This window comes from Euphorbia lathyris, chromosome 1 (assembly GCF_963576675.1).
Source record: "Euphorbia lathyris chromosome 1, ddEupLath1.1, whole genome shotgun sequence".
NCBI classification, from domain to species: Eukaryota; Viridiplantae; Streptophyta; class Magnoliopsida; order Malpighiales; family Euphorbiaceae; genus Euphorbia; species Euphorbia lathyris.
In genome coordinates this window covers 17,098,065-17,111,174 of record NC_088910.1, presented here as the reverse complement: position 1 = coordinate 17,111,174, position 13,110 = coordinate 17,098,065, and the positions used below count along the sequence as shown (strand labels likewise).

Here is a 13,110-nt window from a genome sequence, read left to right as displayed (position 1 = left end):
TACAAAAATATGTTACTCTATCAATTATAGAGAGAGAGTTTATTGTAGCTATTGAAGCATGCAAATAAATCCATGAAGCGATTCCTACCAGAATTATGGCAAGAGTAGCATAAATATTTTGCTTTCTGCTAGTCTGAGTGCGATCTACTTAAGCAAGAATCCATGTTTTCACTCGAGGTCAAAGCATATTGATGTGTGATATCACTGGATACTTAATGTGTTGGAGTATAAGCAATTACACTCAAGTCCTTACCTACAGACAAGTACGAATTTTGTAGAGAAGCAGTTGTACTACTCGGGCCCTCTACCTAAGGGAATGTTTGTTTATTCCATTTCTACCTCATGTTTGCCTTTTCATATTGAAAATGAGAGCTTTATGTGTTTGGTTAGGAGTTGTTGTTTGTCTTTTCATATATGAAAACTAGTTTTTTAAGCAGGGAATCCCTGCTTTTTCAACATCAACAGCAAACCGTGCAAACAATAAACAACAACAACAAACAGCATGTAAACCAAACAGGTCCTAAGTCGGGTAGGGGAGATTTGAAAAGTGATTTTAAAAAGCTTATTGAGTCTAAAAAGCTAATTTTGAAAAAGGTCTAATACTCCCTCAGCCCCCTTAACTTGTCCAAATTGGTCATTTTACCTCCAACTCATCGAATGTCTTGTTTACTCCATTAACTCTATAAAAGTGGTATTTCTCACCCCCTCAACTTGTCTATTTACCCCCACAAACTCATAGAAAGTCCTATTTACCTCTTTAACTCCACAAAAGTGGTATTTCTCACCCCTTACATTCCGTTATCGATGCCTAAATTGATGCCTTTTTTTAAACGTTAAACATATATTGGTGTTATTTTGTACGTGGAACCTAAATTGATAATTCTCCAAAATTCATAGACCTATTTTGGTACTTTATCCCTACATATAATCTTTTATTCATTTCTTCTTTTTTCAAATTAAAACAACTAAAAAAGTTGATATTAAAAAAAAAAAAATTCAAACTCATTTGAATAACTCCTATTAATTTTGCACTATAAATGGATAAGAAATATAACTTTTATGGAGTTAAGGGGGTAAATAGGATCATAAGGGGTGAAAAATACCACTTTTATGGAGTTAATAGTGTAAATAGGACATTCGATGAGTTGTGGATGAATAAAATGACGATTTGGACCAGTTAAGGAGGTGAGAAATATCATTTTAATGGAGTTAAGGGGGTAACTAGGACATATGAGTTGGAGAGGTAAAATGACCAATTTGGATAAGTTAAAGGGGTTGGAGGAGCATTAGGTCTTTAAAAAAACTAGTTTTAGAAACTCTTTCAATTAGTTTATTGTTCCATCTCTTTTGAGGACCTTTTTAGCCTTAATTATTATTCTTTAACCCCAAATAAAGACTTTATCGTGTCTTTGTTTGTCATTTTATTCCAACAAAATATTAGTAATCAGTTAGGTTTTACCAAACAAGTTTACACACAAATCAATTAATAAAAAAGATAATCAGCTAACTACTGTTTGTTAAACAGTACATTATGGATGTAATTTAAAGACAAAATAAAATTAAGAGATTGTGGATGTAATTTACCTGTTGCTTGCTGCTAATTATAAATTACGACAAGAATTGCTAAGAAGATATATGAAGGTGAGTAGTATTTACATTAATGGTTTAATCTTACACTTTAAAATTTTAATAAGTTTAAATCAAATGACGAATGATTAAAGGGTTAAGGTGTAAAAATACCGCTAACGTTTTGGATCAGGAGCAATTTTACCCTTAACGTTTAAAATGATGCAATTTTATCCCTAACGTTGGAAGCCAAGAGCAATTTTACCATTAACGTTGATAAATTGGATCAATTTCAGACACTATTATAAAATACATATATTTTTGTTCATTATTCTGCACCGATTGCCTAATAATTCGTTCTAAAAAAATGATTTCATGTTTTTTATAATTTAATAATAGAATTTGTGATTAATATTTATAAATCCGGTGAAATTTTTTTGTCTAATCCGTGCAAAAAGACAGTATATTTTTTTATTTTTTTTACTTTTTTTCACATCCCAACGAATGTTTGTGATTTGTTACTGATAAAATGACACACAATGAAGTGTAGATAACAAGATTCATGACCGAGAAGACAGTTTGATGAATTATTTCTCAAATTGACTCAATTTATTAATGTTAGGGGTAAAATTGCTCTTGGTTTCCAACATTAGGGGTAAAATTGCACAATTTTAAACATTAAAGGTAAAATTGCTCCTGACCCAAAACGTTAGAGATATTTTTGCACCTTAACCCATAATTAAATGAATATGGTCATTTACCGTTTAAATTACACCTTAGCTCTAACGGTGAAGTTAATATTCATTTCATCATGTAAACACAACTGATAAAATTTTCCTACGTAGCTATAGTTGATTTGTAGGTAATTGTCATATGGTCTAAAGTGGGCCATTTTTAAAGAAAGAACAGATGGAATAGGAATCTGACTGTCCAACGGTAGATAAGAGCACCTATGAGTATCATGTGCACCTCTTTCCCGTTACCAAAGGTCACTTAACTAACTTCTATATATAATATATAAAAAGTATGTACTAGCAGAGAATCTAACTCCTGAAGTTTTAAATAAATAAATTAAATTAAAATTTTGGATAAAAATGTTTGTTACCAAGTTATGTTATATGTATTGTTCACTTTTTTTTTCTAATTAATTTTTTTTTATAAGTCTATTGTTTATATATAAATTTATTTTGAGACAGAGCTTTATTTATGTAAAGACTTTCTACTATTTTTGTGGTGCAATATAATTAGTGTTAAGAATAAAAGTGGATAAATGGAACTAATTCATTGGCAAGGTAAGGTATATATATTGTACAGGAAGATAAGTGGTATTCCATGGACGAGTATTTTTGCTATTGATGCCTGATGGGTTGGAAGTGGCGGAACCTGCGGGTTTTTGAGGGGTAGAGGTTTATAGGCAGCAAAAGGGATTTTGTCATGGTTCCGGTAGTCGAGGTTGTGAAGGCGTAGTAGAGCCTTAGGGTGTCTAAGGGTACGAGGAGGATACGTTGGAACCTGCCAATATCGGATTGGGTCAAAGTCAACATTGATGGGGCAAGTAAAGATAATATGGGGATAGCTTCGACGGATGGCTTAATCCGAGATTAACTGGGTGATTGGCAAGGCGGATTTGCAGTGAATTTGGAAATATGTACAACTTTCCTAGCTAATCCCTAAGGTCCTTATTTTGATATGACGTTGGCATGGAATAAAGGTCATCATAAAATTCAGATGGATTGGATTCAAGGATGGTTTTGAGTTTTATGATGGGTCAGATTAGTGTGCATCACCTTCAGACTTGGCTCATGTGTCAAGAACTGAGAGACAGTAATCACACTACTGATTGCACGACGAATTTCACAACTTCTGTTTCTTTACGTCATCCAGAGCTCCTATAAGCTTCCAGAAAATTCTTTTTCAGGATGACTAGTCCTTAAGAAGATGGGTTACTAGTTAGCTCCTCTTTACCAAATATATATATATAGCACCAAGAGTACAGTAGAGTCTAACTGAATCCAGTTATGGCAATGAGTATATATAGCTTTTCATTTCCATATCCCAATAAAACCAACATAATCTTCATCAGCATTCAAAAACATCCTCATGATCTTCAAAATTACAACATAACATTCGGTTCTGTTTCATCTGGGTCGATCTATCACAGTAATGTAAAAAACATTGTAAAAAATGGTGAAAAGAAAGAAGGCTCCAGTAATCAATGCAAATGTAGACCCTGACATATCTTTCATTTCTTCTTCATCATCATCTACAGTCTGATCATCTCTTGTTAATTTCACATCCAAAGCTGCAATAATCCCATTTCAAATCAATCAAAAGGATAATCAATCCATCAATTTGGGCCAACACAACATCAAAATCAGTAATTTACTCAAAACTGAAACATTGTAAAAGATGATTCAGAAAATATTAGGGATTTAATCAAAGTTGCAGAACATAGCTAATCAATTACCTTTAGTTTTAGGAGCTGAGACTTGTTTCTGAGAAAGTTCTTGAAGCTGCTGATCAAGTTTTTGAAGGGCTTCTCTGGCCTTTTCTGGATCAAACTCATAATCCTTTTCCACAGCATGAACAACACCAGAAGATGAAGAACAACGGTCCGGTTTTCGCCATAGAAGCTTATTGATTGAAGAAAACTGTGAATTTTTACAGAAGACTGAATGAAATTGAAGAGAAACCATTTTCACTTGTTAAATGCCAATGAAATCATAGCCACTCCATGCCATTAATCCATCCCCGGGACAGCAGATAGATAGACTTTTGTTTGGTAATAGAGATAAGATAACCCTACTCTAGTTTGTGATGGGAGGGGAGGTCATTTTTGTCATTTCAGCATTATCTTATGCTAAAGTTTGGATTTTTACTCAAAAATGAGAATCATATGAAGTTTCAAACTTTTCAACCCAAATCAAAAATATTATAACTCCAAGAAAGGGGGAAAAAAAGGGGACATAAAATGGATTGCAAGTATCAATTTTGTGCAATCAAATGGGAGTAAATAAAATGAAAAATAAAGAAATGTTTTTAACCTAACTCATCATCATATATTTACAACCACAATATTGCATATCTTTTTTTCTGATCCATTTACTTGCCAATTTTTTTTTTTTTACTGTAAACTAACTCTAGACAACAAACACAATGAAGAAGATAAAAAAGACCATCAATCAACTTAACCCTATCTAATCCAAAATGTCTGATGAAGTTGAAAAAGATGTAATAAAGGATTTCCTTTTTCCTCCTGGCATTGGTGCTTTCATGCTTCCTTTGTTGCTTGTCAACTGGCTACCTGCAACGACCCATCACGCATTAATTTCAAGCTCAAACTGTTGAATCTTTCCCTTGAATATTGCCGTGAGGCTTTTCTCCAGTCGGTACCCGCCTTCATCATCACGACAAACTCCTCATAACTTATGCGCCCATCCTACGAGAAGATAACAGCTTTTTCATAAGTACAGTTCCATATGGCAATTGAATACATCATCATAAAAATGCTACTCCCTCCATTTTCAAATAAGTGTCGTTTTAGAATTTTCACACAAATTAAGAAACATAATTAATATGCACTTAAATTAATAAATTTACATGGATTAACTAAATAAAAATTCTCTCTCCTATAAGGATTAGAGAAGAAACTTTGAAAGCTTAAAAAACACATAAATCAAGATAAAATTTAAATGCTTAAACCAAAAAACTATACTAAATTTTATTGAAAAACGAAAACGGCACTTAAAAAAGAACAAAAACAATTATCTAAAACGACACTTATTTGAGAATGGAGGGAGTACAAGACTTTGTGCCTGTTTAGTTCTCCTTTTTGTTGTTTTACTCCAACAGGAGATATAAATTTAGTTAGTATTGAGAAACAACTGGTTGTAGGAAAATCAGCTACTATTACTATCTACCAGCAAACAGCAACAACAGAACAACATCGAACAACTTTCGCTAACACAACTTTCGCTAACCTTGTCTGTATCAACATCTTGCATGATCGCGTTAATAACATCCTCGCCGCAGGTCTCAGCTTCATCATTTAATGATTGCCTTAACTCCTCAATCTCTATGTAACCACTTTGGTTTTGATCAAAAAATGAAAAGGCTTTATGTAGATGCTCATCATTGCCCATCTTTTTAAGGTGAACAGAAACCGCAACGAACTCCCCATAGTTCAGGCTTCCGTCGCCATCAACATCAGCCTGTAAAAACCAGATCTCAATATTGATTTCATAAAAATAGAAAATAAAAAAAACCCCAAAAAGAAAAAAAGAGAAAAAGAGAAACAGGAATATTCAAAATAATGCTTACAGCATCCATAAGAATTTGAAGATCTGCTTCAGGAATTTGTTGGCCAAGTTTATGTAACCCAATTCTGAGCTCGTCGAGATTGATTTTGCCTCTTTTGCTAGTATCCATCATGTCAAAGGCCTCTTTTATGCCTGCCGCTTCTTCTACTGATAAATGCTCAGCAATCACCTGCAGATAAAAGCATTCACATAGTGGAGTCGTCAGTTATCACCAAAAACATTCCTCTTACAGTTACGGAAAGCCAAAAAAAACGGCTCAGTAGATAAATTGAACCATTACCCTAAGAGCTCTTTTCTTCAGCTTGTTCATCACAGAGAACTGTTTAAGCCTGGCTTTCACTGTCTCTCCCAGTGAGACATTTGGAGCCTTTTTCGCGTTCAACAACCAAGGATGTTCTGCAAGTAAAAGGGACGATTATTGTTTTATAGGGGACAAGAAATCTAAGCATATATAAACGACAATGTATTATTGCACGAAAACAGTACCGAGAACTTGCTGAGCTGAAAGTCGTAGTTTAGGATCCGGGTTAAGCATTTTCTTCACCAAGTCCTTGGCATGATCAGAAACTTTAGGCCACGGATCCCTCTTGAAATCAATGACAGAACGAATAATCGCCTGTGCTACCCCTTGCTCAGTTTCTGCATAAAAAAAGATAGCCAACATCATCAAAACAAGAAACTTTAAGAAGTCATCCACCACAGGAAGGATCAAATTTTGAGCTTAAAACTGTATTGGGAAATATCAACTTGTCTTTAATGTGTCCAAGAAAGATCCTTTAGTCCTTAAATCAAGTGTATGCAAATGCAAAATAGATCAAGTAAATTTGTGATATATCATAAACCAAATTCTTTTGATTGAAATTCATTATTCGTAAATGCATGACAGAAAATAAAGGATTAAGTAAACAGTGGAAACTAAAAAAAGATAGTTTGTGAGCCTCCTACAAAGATCTCAATCAATAATTGGAGTTGTAATTTGACATTATTTTCCTCCTTTAAAGAAGGCAAGGAGAACAAGAAGGATTAACCATAACTTATACTGTGGGTTTCAATAGGATTTTTTACTTTCTGCAGTTTTGCACTGTAAAACCATAGTTATCAAAGGCACGCCTGCAAGCGCAAAAAGCTCTAGGCTCCAGCCTCATATCGCCTGAGAAGCCAAAAGGCAGGCTCTACTCAAGAGCCGCGCGCCTGAGTACATCTTTATGAGCCTAGCACCTTGCCCGAGGCACGTCTAGGTGCAAATTTAGAAGCTACATAATGTATTTCCAAGTAAAAAATAGGATGTTTTAATCTCAACCCTTTCCTATCTATATGATGTACGGCTGAAGTTAAATTAGAATAAAAAGAAATAAATAAAAAAGGAAAAAATATTTGGACGGTAGAAATATCGCAAAGAACAACACAAAAAACAATGCTCCATTTTGAATTGAAGAGTTAAGAAATATCGCAAATAGAGACTTTAGTCTTGATGAAAAGTAATTATTAGATTATTTGTTAATTAATTTTGGATTTGATTGAAATTGTCTTTAGATTTAGAATTTTATTATGAATAGTGATTGCGGAAGAGTTAGTAGTTATTTTGAAATTCATTTCATGCATTTTATGATTAAGATTATGGATAATTGGATTTGATTTAGTATCGGACTATTTGTTACATTTTAGAAATGTTAATTGTTGTTTTCTATGATTTTATATATTATTTCTCTTTAGTGCGCCTTATTTAGTCAGGCACATGCCTAAGCTCCAAAACCCCGTCACGCCTTTAACAACTATGCGTAAAACTCAAACCACATACCATGTTTAGAGCATGTTTTCAACTCTGAAACTAAGTGGCCTACAAGATGAAGGAAACCAACCTGCCCAGAAAGGTGGAACACCACAAAGTAAAATGTAAAGGATAACTCCAGCACTCCAGACATCAACTTCTTGGCCGTAATTACGTTTAAGAACCTCTGGAGCCATGTAATAAGGGCTTCCTACAATCTCATTAAATCGCTCACCTGTAGAAAAAAAGAACTTTTCAGGCACCTCAAATACAAGATAAAAGAATGGTTGATTCCAAACTGATATTAAAGAAAAGAAAGTGTTGAAACATGCAATGGTTTTAATAAAGTGTAATACCAGGTTTAAAGAAGACCGATAAACCAAAATCAATGGCTTTTAATGGGGCTGTTTCCTTCTTATTTCCAAACAAAAAGTTCTCTGGTTTGAGATCACGATGCATGACTCCATGTTTATGGCACATCTGCACCACAAATTGCATTCAAAGGCAAATCAGATCCTTGAAATAGACTAACATATCAATGGAAAACTGGCAGCAACTAGTTACTGAAACAAAGTTGTCATATCATACAACACAGGCCAAATACACACACAGCACCTCCAAGTTAGCCATAAAAGTCTATTGTTCTCCGAACTTTGAAAATGATTGATTGACTCCTTGAACTTGCTTAAAGTGATGCATGTGTAGGACTTAGGAAGTTAATCATGCCACTTTAAGCAATTTTAAGAGACTAATAGTGTCGTTTTCGAAATTTGAGGGATCATTAGACTTTTTTGGACAAGTTTGGAGCCTAAGGATGTATTAGGCCATCAACACAATAAACAAAATTTTGTATTTTACTGTCTTTCACTAATAACTGAAGTATATATGACTTATGTAGCAATTGGCAAGGCCAATAAAGGGCGGCCGGTCGCATTACGCGTCCCCGCTGAGCGAGGGTCCGGGGAGGGGTCCCACCACAAGGGTGTATTGGGGGCAAGCCTTCCCTTGCCAATTTAATTGGCAAGAGGCCGCTCCTAAGACTCGAACCCGTGACCTCTGGTCACACGACAACAACGTTTTTACCGTTGCGGCAAGGCCAATAAGGTAATAAAATAATAGTTGTCACCCGCAAACACGACTCGAACCTCTCATATTTTTACAGGTCATCCTTAATGAAGATACTAAAATCACACATGACCCGTGAACACATTACACGATCTCAACATAATAATATAAAGGGATTGTGGATTTGTTAAATAGACTTTGCCTCAAACTTTTAATCTAAATATGACATAAATATTTAGAACTATTACTATATATTTCTATATATTTAAATGTCACCATTAACACAACTAGTAAAATTAAATGTGACCCGCCCGCGAACACAAGTACAAACACCAAACCACTGAACTGATTGGGTTGACACGATTATGAAGTTTCTTTGGGTTAGGTTAGGATTAATTCATTTGACACGACACACGGACACGGACCCACTTACATGAATTACCTCCACTACTGTAAACTGTCCACAAATTCAATCATCAATACAGTACAAGACCAAGCAAACAACATCAGAGAGAGAGAGAATCAATTCAAAAACATAATCATCAACATTCACAAGCATGCATTTCAACATAAACAAAGAAAATCCAACCTGAACAACTTCCACAATAGTCCTCATAACAGCAGCAGCTGCCCTTTCAGTGTAATGTCCACGGGCAACAATCCTGTCGAATAGCTCCCCGCCCTCACACAACTCCATCACAATGTGCACAGCACTATCATCCTCATAAGTGTCCTTCAAAGTGACAACATTCGGATGATGAGGCAAATGCTTCATTATCTCAACCTCCCTTCTCACATCCTCAATATCCACAGCAGTTCTTAGCTTCTTCTTGGATATACATTTACATGCAAACTTATCACCATTGTTTATATCAGTACACAAATACGTAACCCCAAATTCCCCCCGGCCCAGCTCCCTACCCAGATCATAATGCGCAGAGATATCACGGCCTGTAGGTTCTTTCAAGACCATAAGCTTCTCCATACGTGCAGATCCATTCGCCACAACATAATCATCGCCAAAAAACGGGTTCTGATTTTTCTTGTTCTTCTTCCCTTTCCCTTTCTTCTTCTTCTCAGATGAAGTATGAGGGATTGTACAGCAATTTCCCATGGTCAAATCAAAATTCAAAAAGTCTCCCCCAAATTTCCAATTGCTTTTCTGTTAAAAAAAAGAATCAAAGAAATATTCTCAACATCTGATTCTGATACCCTAGATAAGAAAAAGCGGAATCTCCATGAAAATAGAAAATTCGCGGCGAAGATTTGATCCTTTACATCGGGAAAAAGCAGATTCATATATTCAAAAATCGGAGGTGAATAAATGAAATGCAGCTACAGAAAATGAAAACCGACCTGGGAATTGTGGATAGGAGTAGCCTCGGAGAGGAATTTGAAACGATAAACACCGAAATGAAACCTGAAGAGTAAATTAAATGTAACAAGTTGAAGAATGTGAAAAGAACCACCAAAAAGTTTGAAGGAGGAGGGAGGGAGGGGGGGGGGGGGGGGAGAGGGAGTCAAAGAAGCACTTTTCTTTTTCCTTTCCTCCTATTGGCCTTTCTTTTTCCTTTTGCAGAGACTCTCCCCTCTGTCTTTGAATTCAACGATGTCACAAGATGGAAACAGACAGAGAGAGAAAGAAAGAAAGAAAGAAACAAAGAACCCTATTGATTCCCTTCCCTTCTCTTTCCTCTTCTCTTTTTCTGTTTTTTTATAATTTGTTTTTTTTTTTTTAATTTTTTCTTCCAGCCTATATTTTATTGGAATTTATCCAAACAGCCCCCAATGAAATCCATATTTAAGACACTTGTACCTATTTTGACTTTTGCATTTGTACATTTTATTTTTAAAAATAAAAACTAAAAATATATAACTTTTTATAAAAAAGAATATAAATTTTTCTCAAAAAAAAAGGGTAAATTACACTCATGGCCACTGAACTTTATCTATTTTAACATTTTTTTAATACCGGTGTCCACTCAATGCCTCAAAACGATTGTTGAGGGTCTCAAAATAAAAAATTTAAAGATTTAATGATATTCTAAAGAATTTTAATTCTTGAAAATTTCAGTTTTGAGGTCATTTTGGTATTATTTGGTTAGGAGAGATATAACGAATTTTGAGAGAGAGAAAATTCAAAAATATGTAATTTTGGAAAATAAAAAATGTTATTTCATGGTAAATGTCGTTCTGAACAACTTTAATTATTGAATATTTTCATTTTAAGGTTATTAACGGTCATTTTGAGGAGTTAATTAAAATTGAGTGTCCAATAATATTGAAAAGTGTAAAATTCAATAATTATACAGTTATGAATTGAAATGTTAAAATGAATAAAATTTAATGACCATTAATATAATTTACCCCAACTTATTTTTTAACAATATGAACCGTAGTTTTTTCAATAATAGGTGCATGACGGCTCATATGAATGATGAATTTTATTTATTTATTTAACAAAGTCTTGCATATTTTCTAAAAAAAAATACCGATTTTAAAAAATATATCATTAATTAATGCTCTTAGGAAGAAAGTATAAATAGGTCCTCGAAACATCGTTTATTCACAAAACTCCAATAATTAAGGATTTGTATTTGTTTGGTTTTATTGTTAATTTGCTTTTTTTTTTTATGGATTTATTGTTAATTTACTACTTGTTTTTGTTAACAGAATTTACAGCTTGTTGTTAATAATAGTTGATAGATATTAATTTATTTTTTTCCAAAATTGCTATAAAGTGCAGTTTTTCAATCCTAATTAAATATTTTATAAATTTGAAAGAAAAGAAACATAATCAGGCTTCCAAATTAATATGGAAAGAAATCATAATCCTTTTGTACCTAGTAAGATTGTTGGCATGATTTTGTTACTTAATATGAAAGGTTACCATGCATTAAATACTCTTCAAATCTCTACATTCATTTTATAATATAATCATGGCTTAACACATCATTTGCCCGTGAACTTGCCCAAAAAAATTGCTTATCCCCCTAAACTTTTAAAATATCTCAATAATATTCAGTTAATCATCTGAACTTACATAAAAATTAATAAATTAATCACTCAGTTGTAAAAAATTAAATTAAATGTGAAATGTATATTGCACGCGTTTTAGAAAAAGTAAAACGATCAAAGTCGGTGTATGTGGTTCTAGTATTAGGGAAGAAAAGTTTTATAGTTGAGCAAGTAAAAACTTCATTTTTAATCTATTCTGTGAATTATGTAATAACATTCTAAAACGCGTGTAATATATTTTCCGTATTTAACTTACTTTTTTGCATTCGAGTGATCAATTGATTACATTTTACTCAAGTTCAAAGGACTAACTGCACATTTTATACAATTTGAAGGGGCTATAAAGATACTTTGAAAATTCAGAAGTCAATTAAGCTTTTTGGATAAGTTTAGAGAGCAGATGATATATTAAGCCTATAATCATTATTAACTATAAATGTAATATATGTTCTTATTGTAAACATAATAATTAATCAATCTAGATAATTATTTTTATTATTTTATATAAAAAAAACGATATTTACTTGTTTTCAAAGCTAAAAATGATAAGATTTGGTAGAACTTTCACCAGTATAAAATTGGACATGAAAAACAAACATTGGGATGTGAATGAAGTTTTTTTTTTATGGAGGATGTGAATGAAATTAATAGCAAAATAAGGAAAGAAAGAAAAAAAAAAGCTAAGGAGTGAAAGAGTGAGTGAAATTAATGTGTAATATGAAGGGGTGATTTTCTAGGTCTTTTTTTATTACTTGTTGAGGCATTCAAAGATACCGTTGTAAATGTGTCGAGCCGCTTATGAGCAGCTCAGTGTTTGGCTCGATAAAAACTCGGTTGTGTTTAACAATTCGAGCTTGAGTACCACAAAACTCGACTCAAAATTTCACGAGTAGACTCGATTATAGGTTCATGAATAAGCTAATGAGCTCGATTATAATGTTTACGAACACGTTCTTGAGCACCTTGGTTTGATTATTTTTTTTAATAATTATATTTTTATAAAGTGGAAATGTAAAACAACGTAGTTTTATATAAACTTTAGTTTTGTATATTTCAAAACTACGCAGTATTATGTTAAAGAAATTTCAAATTAATATAATTAATGAGTTGTTCGGAAGCGAAGTTCATGAAGTGAATTAACGAGCTGCTTGCGATGTAAACAAGCTCGCAAACAGCTTATAAGTAGCTCACGAATAGAATATTGAGTTCGGTCTCATCAAATTTTTAACGAGCCAAGCATAAGCAAGCCAAAGCTCTACTTGGTTACAACCCTATTTACATATTGCTGCTAATGATGTATTCATAATTATTGGTCGGGTCTATCCGTGTTTAATTAAAAAAAAATTGATGTCTTTATCTAAAAGTTAAAGTTTA

At 33.3% G+C, this 13,110-nt stretch overlaps 1 protein-coding gene across 1 annotated transcript; it reads right to left on the bottom strand.

Moving 5' to 3' along the window:
• Positions 1–3,569: 3,569 nt before the first annotated feature.
• LOC136223208 (calcium-dependent protein kinase 8-like) lies at positions 3,570–10,379 on the bottom strand. Its single transcript, XM_066011097.1, has 10 exons — positions 10,075–10,379; positions 9,308–9,880; positions 8,010–8,133; positions 7,745–7,888; positions 6,372–6,524; positions 6,166–6,281; positions 5,887–6,054; positions 5,547–5,777; positions 4,034–5,005; positions 3,570–3,868 (listed from the first exon to the last, which is right to left on the bottom strand). The coding sequence occupies exons 2-9, from the start codon at positions 9,830–9,832 to the stop codon at positions 4,859–4,861; spliced, it is 1,608 nt and encodes a 535-aa protein (XP_065867169.1). The 5' UTR covers positions 9,833–9,880; positions 10,075–10,379; the 3' UTR covers positions 3,570–3,868; positions 4,034–4,858.
• Between the last annotated feature and the right edge of the window lie 2,731 nt (positions 10,380–13,110).

Bases quoted from the DNA above. Each gene is read 5' to 3' on its own strand.
- LOC136223208 (XM_066011097.1), bottom strand. From the start codon at position 9,832: ATGGGAAATTGCTGTACAATCCCTCATACTTCATCTGAGAAGAAGAAG. The intron at 8,134-9,307 runs GTTGGATTTTCT...TTTGTGGTGCAG, and splicing joins CTATTGTGGAAGTTGTTCAG to ATGTGCCATAAACATGGAGT. The intron at 6,525-7,744 runs GTTGGTTTCCTT...TTTTTTATGCAG, and splicing joins TGTTCCACCTTTCTGGGCAG to AAACTGAGCAAGGGGTAGCA.